The sequence below is a fragment of the Calonectris borealis genome, chromosome 18 (assembly GCF_964195595.1).
Source record: "Calonectris borealis chromosome 18, bCalBor7.hap1.2, whole genome shotgun sequence".
In the NCBI taxonomy this organism is placed as follows: domain Eukaryota; kingdom Metazoa; phylum Chordata; class Aves; order Procellariiformes; family Procellariidae; genus Calonectris; species Calonectris borealis.
In genome coordinates, this window is record NC_134329.1 from 11,357,357 (window position 1) to 11,370,001 (window position 12,645).

Genomic DNA, 12,645 nt, shown 5'->3' on the forward strand with positions numbered 1-12,645 from the left:
CCCCGCGTGGGTACAACGAAGAGATGTCAGCGCGGCCGGACACAGGCGTGAGTCACAGGGACTTGGCTAACGCTGCCTGCTCCCCTCTGAACAGCAGCAAGCAACCACGGCAGCAAGCAGCACGCCCCCGGGCACGCTTAGGCCAGGACTAGCTATAAAACGCACCCTCAAAAACAGTCGGTCAGTGAGATTTGCACAACAGGACACTCGCTGCTCTTGGAGGAGGGTAGATTTGGCCTTTGCTGGTCCGAGCGCACGTCAAAGGGGTGGGTTTGCTTCTCTCATACCCTTTGCTTGAATCATTTATGTTTTGGTCAGTGAGGAAGGGAGACAAGGAAACTCCCAGGGTAGTAATCACATGGGAACGCCTAACGCTGTAATCGGAAGAGAAACCAAAACGTTCTCAAATTAAAAGACTGCCCGTGAGTGCACAGATACTTTGGGTTTTTGTCAGATAATAAATTCCCCCCTGAAAAACTAAACATTATCTATGGCTCCTAAATAATTAGGCTGTGCAAATAGTACCACTAGTTTTTGCTTTATCTGCAGACATAGGAAGACAGCCCTTCACTAATTCGTGTCTGAAAGCTGTATTTACAGGAATGCTGGGGAGAGAAACCAACACTTTTCTTTCCATCTGGGATTTCACAGAAAGCAGGGAGCTGGACTCCGGAGCTGTGTTCTCCTTTACACCTGGAGCAGCTGCCCTATTCCAAAGAGGGAACATTTTGTGTAAGAAATCTCCCCCAGCCACGCATAGAGCATGCTCCTGTCAGGACTTGCTATCTGTGCACTTCGTGACATGATTTTTGCTTAACGAGTCAGCAATCAGGCAGCTGGATTCCGGCTGCCAGCCTCATCTGAAAGCGAACTCTGCAGCTACAGCACAGTGATACAGCAGCGGCTTCGTGGCTAAACCGACTGCAGAAACCTACCATTTGGGAAACTGAAGCACCTTTATTCTGCCAGGATTAAAAGCAAACAAACACGTACTCGTATTGCAGAACTTGTCCCCGGACGATGCCAGAACTATAGTGGTTTCAGAACAGAGTTAAGACAGTCACAGGGGCAAGTCCATTGAGGTGGTTCCAGGTCAAGTCTAAGGCCACCCACCTCCAGCACTGGGAGGTAAGGGGAAAAAAAATAACACATGAAGGATACACATGAAGGAACGAACATTCACAGTCACAGATGCAGAGCAGCTATTCAGTGCTCAGGTTAGCAGTACTGGAATGGCAAAAATAAGATAAATCCTTTCAAAGATAGCAAACAAATGGAAATGCATTTGGATTTCTGATTAATCTCTGCAACTCCTTGCTACCTTTCCATCAAATTACCATAACAGTCATGTATGCTTGTAGATGCATATACCCACTGCTGTGAGGCCATGATTAACTTCACAACAAACACTGGCTCTTAGAGATTCCGGAATCAAGTCAGAAAGGCCTTGTGCACAATCTCATCCTGTCCAAGAAAATACTACGCCACATGCTTAATTCTCATCAGCCTCAATGGGATTCACAACAGTGCTTACTTTGCTGAACAGGGAAAGGATTATTCATATTTAATCACATGCAGATTGCAAGCCATCTCAGCTTGACCTCCAAGAAGCTGCTAACAATACTTGTCAGCAGAAAGCCTGAAGGAGAAGAGCATCTGAGGAAGATAAGCAACCCCCGAAATACCAGAGGCTGCAAAAGGTGCATTTTAAATCCCGTAAGTGACTTTCATGTAAGTAAAGACTTGACCTGACTTGCATGGTCAAGAGCATCTCCTAGGAAATGAGCCGTCAAAGCATAAAAGAGCAGCTACTGTTACGGGCAGGATATCGAGTCCTCTATCTTACTGCTCTCACTTCGGGAACTTTCATGGAAACAACTCTCTCACAATCTGAACCATTTCCATTGCTGGTGGCTGGCGCTTGTTTCTGCTGCCATAGAAAGATACGAGAATTGTTAAATACATAGTCAGGTGCTATTGCAGCCTGTATACCTCATGGCATCCCTCAGGCCCTAATAATCAGAATTAAAAAGAGAACTACTGAAGATGAAAAGCAACTTCCACGATTTTTTTTTTTTTAAAACACAAACACCGATTGCAGACAGAGCTTTCTGGATCCTAGAAAGCACATAAACACTTGATCTCCCACTTGATCAGTTCCAACTTATCCCTTCCTTGCCCCTCCCCGAAATGAATTTTTTTTTTTTTAAATTGGCACAGTTTGATGCACCCGGCAGCACACCATAGTTTCAGAAACCATAAGTGGTCAATATAGGGCAGATAACTTCCTATTATATGCTCTTGAATCAGAGAATCTCTTCATTTCACTGAACAATTATATTATTTGAATTGTTACAACTCATCAACTCCTACAAACCTTTCCATGCATTATTAATCCACATCACTTGGGGTCTTATGGTAAAATAAGAAAACTCATTTCCTCTTGGGTTGCCTGACAAGAACAAATGATTCCTTTATGCATAACAGATCCTGCACATCACGGGCTTCAAGGAGAAGTGATCGTATTTAAGATTTGAGTCAACATTTCCCCAGCTTTCAAGTGTGTGCAGCAGGAGCTACTGTGACTATAAAAAAGATGATGCTATTCCAAAACAACTTGCATGATTCCCACTGGAGCACACATGCAAAAAGAGCTCCTGTTGATACTCAAGATTATTCACTGAGATTTCCAAGCCTGAGCCTCTCAAGAGCCCAGCAGAAGTCCCTGTTACATTAACATTTGAGTGGGCCTGACTCACCTCAGAAGACGAGTGAAATCCATGTACTGCATACAGCATTTACAGGTTATCATTCTGCTACCAGACCATGGTCACGCTTCCCTCACAGCATGACGTATTACTGAAAGAAACTACTCTAACTGACAGGGTTGACGAACCCTGTTAGCAGTTTACCTAGATGAGACCATTTCCCCACCCTCTAACTGAAAACAAAAATGTATCTTTCAAAAGGAAAGCAATTCAAAGATTTACTAACCACCCCTTCCCACTCGAATCCACTCGTAGCTTCCCAGCTGGATAACCAGCACTTTGGGAATTTGTGCTCTGCATAATATTGGACACCTCATTGCTTTGGAAAAGAACATACCCCATGACTTTGTAATTCCTTCCTTTTATAACCACGAGGGGGAAAAGGAGAAATACAGATTTTTAGATGAAGATATTTTAAAGTCTTGATTAAAACCACAGCAGACAGAAAAAAAAATTTCTCCTTGAGTCATTGAACCCCACAGGAGAATGCATAACTGAATAATTGGACTCAGAATTTTTAAATTCTGACAGATAAAAGCAAGACAAGACTTACTCTTCACTGACTATTTCAAATTCATACAATCTTAACGCTTAGAAGCTGGCAACTTTATAGTCTATTTTAGCTTGGAAGAAAACAGATGGATTTTGCTACCTTTCTGAAAGATCTAGACTGAAACACATACCTACGCCAACTATTTTGCAGCACTTTAGTAGCAAAACATGAGTGAGGACCTGTCATCACCTTTGGAAAGATGCCCACAGAAAATGCATAGTATTGAAAAACAAGAAAGCTATACTAGCAACAAACTCTTTGAAAGCTGAATGCTTGCTGAAGTAAGAGATGTAGCAGAATAAAAAGACTCCAGATCCATTAAGCTGGACTGGGGCACCTGCAGGTTGCTATAGCAAGTGTTAATTCAGTCAGCGAACCACAACCTAATTACACACCAGTGCTACAAAACACTCTGGTGTCATTAAGCATTTTCCAGCCTTATGTTCCATAACGTTTTATCACAAATTTAAGATGCCACAATTTTACTTCGTGGGAACAAATGAGATTGAAGCAGTCTTGGGGTACTCTGTAAAGCAAAAAAAAAAATAGTCAGCTTGGAAACAAGCGACAAGCCAAACTATCTACAGCAGAACAGGAAGGACCCAGAAAGACTGAACGAAGTTCTACAGATGAGAAATACGCCCTGTCACAAGGTAGTACACACACTTTCTAAACTGCTTGTTATGGGAACCTGGTACATGCAGTGCTACTTGTTCCAAGATTTGCAAGATTTCTAGCCTCAATTTTTTTAGTACAAATTGGATCCACTGTCATGCTGGTTTAATCACACTAGGAGTTTCTCAGTGGCCAAGTTCTAGCCTGCCAATTAAACGTCACACATTGAAGCATAAACATTAACTATACAGCAGTTAAACAGTCAGCTTTGCCCACGTATATCATATGTACCCAAGTACAAAAGCTATCCACACTCATCTAAGTGGGCATCAGACAACAAAGGATTTGTCTGTCACTTTTACAGTTCAAAAAACAGAAGAAATTTTTTATGCTTCTGAGTAACTGTTGCTGATTTTGCCAGGGAAAAAAGTTCTTCCTTGTTTCACGCAGCCTTATTAAGGGATCCATGTCATCCTGTAAGTGCCAGCTCTCAGCATTGCAGTTGCTAAAAAAAAAAAAGCAGCTATTAAATCAAAATTAAGTTTTGGACCTTACAGTTACTACTGTCTTTCCTGTATCAATCGCATAATTTGTACTAACTTGAACAGGCTTCATCTGCCCTTAATTTTTATTTTTTAAGGAGCATTTTCTTCTGCTACACTACCATTTAATTATAGAGCCCTAAAAAGGCGGAAGGGAAATACAAGTCTTGTTATGTAGCCAGTAAGAAACAGAACTTACCCCAGCAACGCATTCCTCCCGAGTTTAATTTCTCCCGAGGTTATGGGGCTGGCTCATCTGGCCCAACAGAGCAGACAGCAGCAGCCTCCATCAGAATTCTGCTTCTAGCAGCAACTCTGTTAGACGTTCTTCCTCCCTTCTCCTTTCACTTGGTGTTTGCACCAGAAGAAACCAGTAACCTTTAAAGATGTGAGGGAGCAAAGGATAGTGTAAGGAGCTCAAGTGCTAGCACAGAGCAAGCAGCTGAATGCAGGTCAGAATTTTATGCCAAGAGCAGCGCACATCCTTGCAGTCATTTGTGGGGAGATCCATTTCCACCTAGCTCACAAGACATTAGAGCAGCTCCACAGCAATGCTTGTGAATTGCTTGTCATCTCCGATGCCAGATCTATAGTTACCCAAAGTTTGCCGGATTGGGGAAAATCCCTCTAAGGTCTGACAAATAGCAAGAGGTATTACAGAAGGAAATCCATACTGTTTCTCACAGGAAAAACATAAGTTGGTAAAAGCCTGTATGTAAGTTCAAGCAAGTTACTATTTGACAGTATCATGAGCCCAGAAGTTAGTCTCCAGATGCTGCACTCCACAGCATGTTCTGCACGAACAGATCATTCTATATGATAGCACTAGCCCCATCTCACTGAAGTGGTGGGAATTAATGAGAAGCTTAGTTTTAGAGGAGGTTTTCTGCAAAACAATCTTATCCAAGTTTCCAAAAACTTGGATGGACACTACAACTTCATAAACTGGATTAAGTCCTCCACTTAACCCACTAAAAGAGGTGTTACTTCCTGCTGAGAATGACTTAACTGTTAAAGAAACAATGAAGTACTCTGGTATGCAAGTTTGCTCCTCATTTTAGGTACAGCTGCACTGTAATGGCAGGGAGTATGTGTTTCCAGGTGCATTTTAGAATGCAAGATCACAAAATTTATAAGAGCCATTATATTTAGCAAGAGCTTAAGATACTAGGAGAGCAACTAAAGCAAGACTATCCATCAGAGCTGGCAGCTTTGCTTTCCTTGAGAACTCAGTCATTCCTGTAATTAGATTTCTAGACTGCAGCTATTAAGGATCCCCAGGCTAGCTCAATTCTCTGCAGGTCATGAGCTGTTCTAGTATTTAATCTAGCAGTTTACCGTATTCCACCATCAGCTTTTAATTGTTGCTATGAAGTCACAGTAAATTTTCAAGTTGAGAGGAAGGAAACTCCTACAGTCATACTAATCCTAGAGCTGGTCTTCAGTTCCAGCTGCCTCACCCAAATTCCTTTTGACCCATAAGGAACTAGTTACAAAATATAAATACCATTTGTGTGGAAAATAGCATGCTACCTGTCTAATTCCTGCTAGGGATAAGTCTGGACAGAGTGCAGATTTGCTTGAACTCATTAGCTGCTCAGTATTTCAAGCTGAGCTGTTGAGTGCTGATCAGTACAAAACGGAGGTTAGTATGTTCAATCAACACTTAGAGCACTCTGGCCTGTATCAGGAAGGTGGACACCGCATCTCTTGGTCACTGCACTGTGATAGCAATGGCAAAGGGAGACAGTATACGAGTTAGAATTGTGCCAAAGCATAGTCTGTTACTGATTTCACAACCCTGGCAGTCTCTACTGGTTGGCATTTAACCTGTTTTGCCCTGTTCAAGTAGAATTCAGTATGAAAAGGTGTACCTTACCACTACTGCTGCTGTATTAATGTATTTTAGTGGAGAGGACGCTACCTGCAGCATCTCCCTCAGCACAGGACTGAAGTTTTTCCAGTCCTGTGAATGAAGTCATGCAAGCATGTGACTGCCTCCTGCAGCGTGACCTCCACACGTGACAATGTGCTGATGTGTCCAGTGAAGAGACTGCAACTCCCTTTTAAGTTAACTGCTAAGCCATCTGTGTTAGGTGCTTTGGCAAAAGTTTCCCTTTTTCCTACCTGGCATCCTTAGTTGTCAGATTAAGAAACCTGATGCTATTAGTGGTAGCGTATTACTACTAACCAGTCCCCACCCCCGAGATATTAAGACTAGAACCACACAGTGGATACTGCAGTTTTACATTTATAGTTGGACTTTTATAATATTCAAGATTAGCACAAGATTCATAACCATAAATTATACATTGTTATCTAAGTACATAAAACGTTAATGATACATGTATTTGAAGAGTGGCACAAAGTAGTAATACATCCCTGTTGGCATTCTCAAAGAAAGAGGTGGGTGATGGACATGCCATTGATACTACTGCAGCATAGCAGAACTGAGTCACTGCACCCTGCTAATTCAGGTGGTGCTGACTCTGCCCACCAGACAGGGTCAGAACATGGTGTGGCAGGAAGCCAATGTCAGAATCAGTTAAAGGTGCAAATAAGAAGTCAGGATTATGGCCCTCCCTACCGCCTCAGTATTTCAGCAGTGTGTCCCCCTCCCCAACCCTGACACTGTGCTCTTGCATCTCTAGTACTTTGGCAGCCCATGCACACTCCCATGTTCACTTGCCACACATAGCTGAGGTTTCCTTTAGTACCATTTAACGTCAACAAGTAACATGCTCTCTTCTTGTTAAACAAAAAGGATCTGGGAAGTGTTTGCTCTCTGGCATGAGAAGATTTATTTTCTTCAAGTCTCAGATCTACTCCAGAAAATATAGAACAGACTCCAACAGCATTGAACCCCAACAGCATTATTGTCCAGAAAAGGAAACTTTCCCAATACTCCTCTAAACATTCAGAGCACAAATATTAGAAAGCCCATTTTCTTTTGCACGTAAGACTGCAAATAAAATGGGGTAGTCAGATGTACACAAGCTTTCAACAATTCATTATTAACGAGATGCTTCACTGAATTGTTAACAACCCTGCCACTTCAGTAGCTTCAGCTAAAGCTTTAACAACTTGGTGCCAGGCAATTTCCCAGCTGCCTTCAATGGGCTTTGCAAAAGAAAGAAAAATATGCTCTCTTCCCCCTGGCCTCAAGCGGTTATTGCTATATGAGTTAGTGAAATAGTGCCTTAACTTCAGACAAGAGTCTCACAATGTCATTAACAAAAGCTGCCTTTCAGAGATTGAAATGTAACCGGACAATAATCAATAAATAACAGTAATAGGCATCCCGTTGAAGTCTCCTCACTGAGCCGGGCAGCAAGTGTGTTCAGCCAATAGAAGGTCATCTGTGCCTTTAGGACCATTGTATACTTCTTGGAGAAGTTAAAAAGGGACGGGAAGGAAGAGAACAGAGACAGTGAAGGTCTGTCAGAGAGCTAGTTACATATTGAAACCATAAACAGGCGGCTGGGTGAATCCTGGTGCTGTGTATCCATATGGGAAGTTTGCCTGGGGAGGTACTGCACTGGGGCCTGCTGTTAACATCAACTGCTGGCCTAGAAAAGCATGAGAAAAAAAAATAGTTAGTTCAAGAACCCAAGCTTCCCTAATGCTAGCTGTACTATGGGACAGGATTATGAGGCTTTAGCTAAAAATCAGCCACTGTGCAAGCATACACTAGCAAGTCACACTATTACTCAACATGCACCACAGAGTAGGCACCTAATCCATCTGCTCTTGCTACCAGAAAACTACAAAAGCAAGGCAGGACTCAGAGGGAAGATGAGAATCAACTGATCTTGAGGGCACGATAAGCCTGGCTTCTTTTGAAGAGACCATACTGAAAGCCAGCCAAACTGATACTATTTAAACCATGCGTGGTCAGAACTGAAAAGTAAAGCAATTCAAGCAAATAGTTAGGTCTGTTAGGTCTCAGTCTGGGGAGTGCTGCAAAAGGCCCGAACATTTGACAGATTTGTCTTCATCACTAGGAGCACACATGCCTCATGCATATGTTAAATTCAGGTTAACATTTACATCAGACAGTGAACCAGTCACATCCTTCCCTTACCAGCCACTTCTAGGTGCTTTGTTAGCAGAATATCTCTTCAGAAGGGCTTGTAAAATAGCAGCACGCTTGAGGACAGCCATGTTTTTTTGGCTGCACATGTCTTAAAATGGGTGAGCTAGAACACCAGTCTGCCTTTCTACTTGGAAGAGCAGAAGGCAGACACATTCCTCTTAGACAGGAATAACAGGAGGAATTTGCACACTCTGTAAGTTATTCCTGGGGTTGTGCACACTTCTGTATTCCCTGTCCTGTTACCATACTGAAAGACTATACCTAAGCTAGAGTTCTGAGCCACGTAAGAGGAGCAACACTTCAGCTGAAGAGTAGAAGTACTGTAAGAGTCAGGTGTCACTTCACAACTTATGCAGTTCATCTAGCAGAGACAACTGTTTTACTATCTAGTTGAAACCAGTTTACTTCAACTGGAGGTAGTCATTTAAGTTACCTCCACAAAGAGAGACCAGAGTCACAATAGGTAATCAATTAAAACCAAGTCTTTCACCTACCAAATACTATTGGAGTGGGTTCAGTTACTTGTTCCTCTTCTTTTCTTAGGCTTTCAGAAGCATCAAGTTTATCCACCTACATTGAAGCGAACAGGAGATGTATGAAGGCCTTATCTAGGAACCGCACCATCATGTGAGGCTTTTCATGCCTGGTACCTTAGCTATCAAGTGTTCCTTTTATTAGTCCAAGTTGGAGACTATGAAAGTCTGCGCATTCCCAGCAACTTCTGTTGTAAACCTGCCCTCCCAATTGCTTTAGGTTTATTGCAATAAACAATAGCTGTCAAATGCAGCTGAGATCATCATTACCTTCAAGTAAAGCACTTTTTGGGGCTCTATTCTAGTAACTGTTAAATATGACCCAGAAAACAAGCCCATCAGATTGCAGTTCTAAGCATCATCTCAAATGGGCCTAATCTTATCTATCAACCTGCATTCCCTCTCCCCTTCAATGAGAGGACCCGGATATTTGCAAATATTCCAGACCCATGAAGTTTGATCTTATCTAGGGCTACAGCCTAACATGGGCTGCAGAGTACTGGTTTAACTGTATTAGCATTCACATAAACTCCTTTTAGAGGAAACTCTAGAACCATCATGGAAAGTGGTCTAGTAGTATCAGCTTTATACAGATCCCGGTGTTGTGCCAAACAAAGCTCTGTTCATGCTAAACACATTCGTGAAAGTGTTACAGTAATGCAGGAGCCCTGAACACAACTTTGAATTGGGGCTAAGGGGAGTAATCTGAGAAGGCAACAGTACCTTCCTTCTCACAGGTTTAAGAAGTTACATCTTCCATAAGAGACCCACTGAGACTGAACACTGCAAGGCATAAAAATCACACAGCTTCACATCCAGATACAGGCACTGCTAACATCCTGGGCAAACCTATATTTAGCCCAATGCTGTATTTCAGCTGCTTCTCATCCTCCTTTTCCACTGCAAGGATCATATCTGGTCTGAGAAGTGCTTGCAAGAGAGGTCTCTATTATACTTCAGAGATGTTATCTAGATGTGGTGTTTAAGAGTTTCCTGGACTTTTTGAAGTTTGCAACTCAAATTAATAACTTGAGTGGCAGTAGGTCTTTAACTAGTTCATTTATAGCTGTCAGCCTAACAGATCTTCAGGATAACACTAAGTATCTGTGTTACAAATGCTACCCATATTACTATGGATCAAAGCAATTGACACCTACCAGTTTCAAACTAGTTGCATTGCTCTACTTATGACCTGGGATTCCCGCTCTCTTGGATTAGACTTTCCTCTTTATTACCCCTAAAGCATTAAGGAACTTTGAACAAGAGTGCGGTTACTCCCTCTGTTGGAGAAACAGCAAGCCTGCCGAGAGCAGACATCCTGAAGAAGGGACAAGAGCAGCTCTCCAGGAAAGCCTAAACATCTATCTGATTTGCTGCCTAGAAGTGAAGTTGTTCAAAAGGTTTCCCAGTGAGCATCATCATACTTCACGTGCCTGACCCCCTCTGGAACATAGGCTATTCTGTGCTTTAACACCTTTTTATGCATAAATGAAGGGTAAGTTCTGGAAGACATACACACCCTACTGATAAACTAGTCTATTCTTTTGTACTTTTGAAGTTAGTCACATGACAATTTTAGACATACCACATTTATAAAGCCCATTCTCTAATTCCATGTTTTGCAGTTAATTCAACAGACTAAATTAGTTCCACTGTAAACCACTTTCACCATGCAGATTTTCCTTTTGGCAAGTTATCCCGTATTTAGTACATGTGATTACTTGTAAATCCAACCAGCAGTTTAAAAACCATGATCTTAGACCTAAACCTCACATGGAAGAGCACAGGTGAACTTGTGTGGCAAGTTTCTCCTCAGTGGAATATGAGGAGGAGGAGTTTAAGATCTGTGCAGGTACTTTCATCATACTAACAGGCAAGAAGTTTACAGAAGCTTTATGCTACTATTCAAACTCACCATTGCCTGAAAGATTGCACACTTCAGTAATTTACAGCATAACAAGCAATTTGCACTTAGAACATATCCCATTACATGGCAACTGCTTTTGTTTACTTATGAACAACATCCTCCCTGCCACAAGATATCTGTAATATAGTGAACGGGAGCTCAAACACTCAATTCCTCCTCAATCACTTGCTTCTGTTTCCCACAAAGAAGAGCAGAGTCTGGTTGGATTTTCAAGTTGCTTGTGAATAGTTATCCTTTTAGCATTAGAAGGTGAACAGGAAATGAGTTAGAGCTAAATTACACTGCTCTTCTGGCAGAAGCTACAGCTAGATTCCTGTAAAAGAATCCTAGGATATTGAGGGACACAAATGAACACAAAGAGTTTGAAATCAGAGTGTCACCTTATAGAACAGCCCATCAACCTGCAAGAAAATTCAGAGGGGAATACTTAACACGACTGATTAGAGGCAACCGGAAGCAGTCACTTTTAGATTACTCATTTTAATGAAGTTCTTTACTGTGATGTCCTATGCAACCCTAGAGCCTTCTAAGGAATTATCTTAGCTTAGTATCTTAGAGCTGGCCAAGACAAGCATTTCAGGACCCCACATGATCAGAATCTCTCTTCTCTCTCAATTGAGGACTAGCTATTTGTATCAGTATTGTACAGCCAGACTACGCATCTAAAGTTCTGTTTTCGATTTAAAAAAATTATCTTCAGCAGTCTACTCCTATGGCTGATGTAGGAATAGCGTGTACAATTAGTTACTGAAAAGCTCCATTCTCTGTAACAAGAAAACAGAGTACTTTCATAGTTACACAAAGGAGTTATACAGGTTGTCCTCATCAAGTCTTCAGCTTCATCAACTATGGAGCTGCTCTGGAAAGCACACAGTTGCTTATGTCCACTGTTAAAAGCAAAAGTTTAACTAGCCCTCTTTCAAGTCCCAAGGCATCTATTTATAGATTTCTCTAGCTAGCCTGAAGCTATTAAACCCACAGAACTTCCTAGAAGACTTAGTCTATGAGGAAAAAACAATATGCTAAATACATGCAAAGAGCTCTGGTTTGCATAATGCTAATCATCCAGCAAACTAGAAGCCTTAACTTTTTAGCCTATGCAATACTCACTTTGGTAAGGTACTCTCTCATCACTTGGATGAAGTAAGGCATTGCAAAGTCCATGATGTTATGCCTCCATGCCAACTCAAGGACTACATCTGGGTGCAGCAAGTCATAACATGTGAAAAGGCAGGCTGCAAAGCACTCCTGCTTGCCTTCTTCCAGGAACCACTGAAGCAGCTTCTCAGCTAGTTCTGCATCTTTGGACTCTGCAGCATACTGCATAGCATCCTACAGAAAAGAACAACAGTTAAGCTTGACCCTTGCCTGTCAGCATCTTGCTTGCACCTTATGTGCATGTTATTGCTAGCTACTTAAGCCAGGTATTTGGCATACCATGGAGTTAGTTAACACCACCAGGCATGTTCTGTAAGAGCCAAGCTACTGTACATACACTCAGTCAAGTCCTTGTTTTGAGGCAACCCAGATACTTGTATTAACATTATCCAACAGGCTTTCCTTAAGTACTTGAAGTGGCCTGATGAGATTTTGCTTAGTTTTGTGACAGAG

The 12,645-nt window shown here is 41.9% G+C and overlaps 1 protein-coding gene across 2 annotated transcripts in view; it reads right to left on the minus strand.

Moving 5' to 3' along the window:
• Nucleotides 1-6,721: 6,721 nt before the first annotated feature.
• The window catches only part of CLTCL1 (clathrin heavy chain like 1), a 37,040-nt gene continuing 31,116 nt past the window's right edge, over nt 6,722-12,645 (minus strand). The window contains exons 30-33 of one of the 2 annotated variants that reach the window (XM_075167952.1): nt 12,145-12,366; nt 11,415-11,435; nt 9,069-9,144; nt 6,722-8,047 (exon numbers count right to left, since the gene is read on the minus strand). In XM_075167952.1, coding sequence (XP_075024053.1) covers nt 7,932-8,047; nt 9,069-9,144; nt 11,415-11,435; nt 12,145-12,366 — 435 coding nt within the window. In that variant the 3' untranslated portion in view covers nt 6,722-7,931. The remainder of the gene's footprint in view (nt 8,048-9,068; nt 9,145-11,414; nt 11,436-12,144; nt 12,367-12,645) is intronic. The other variant, XM_075167953.1, reaches the window with a different exon arrangement.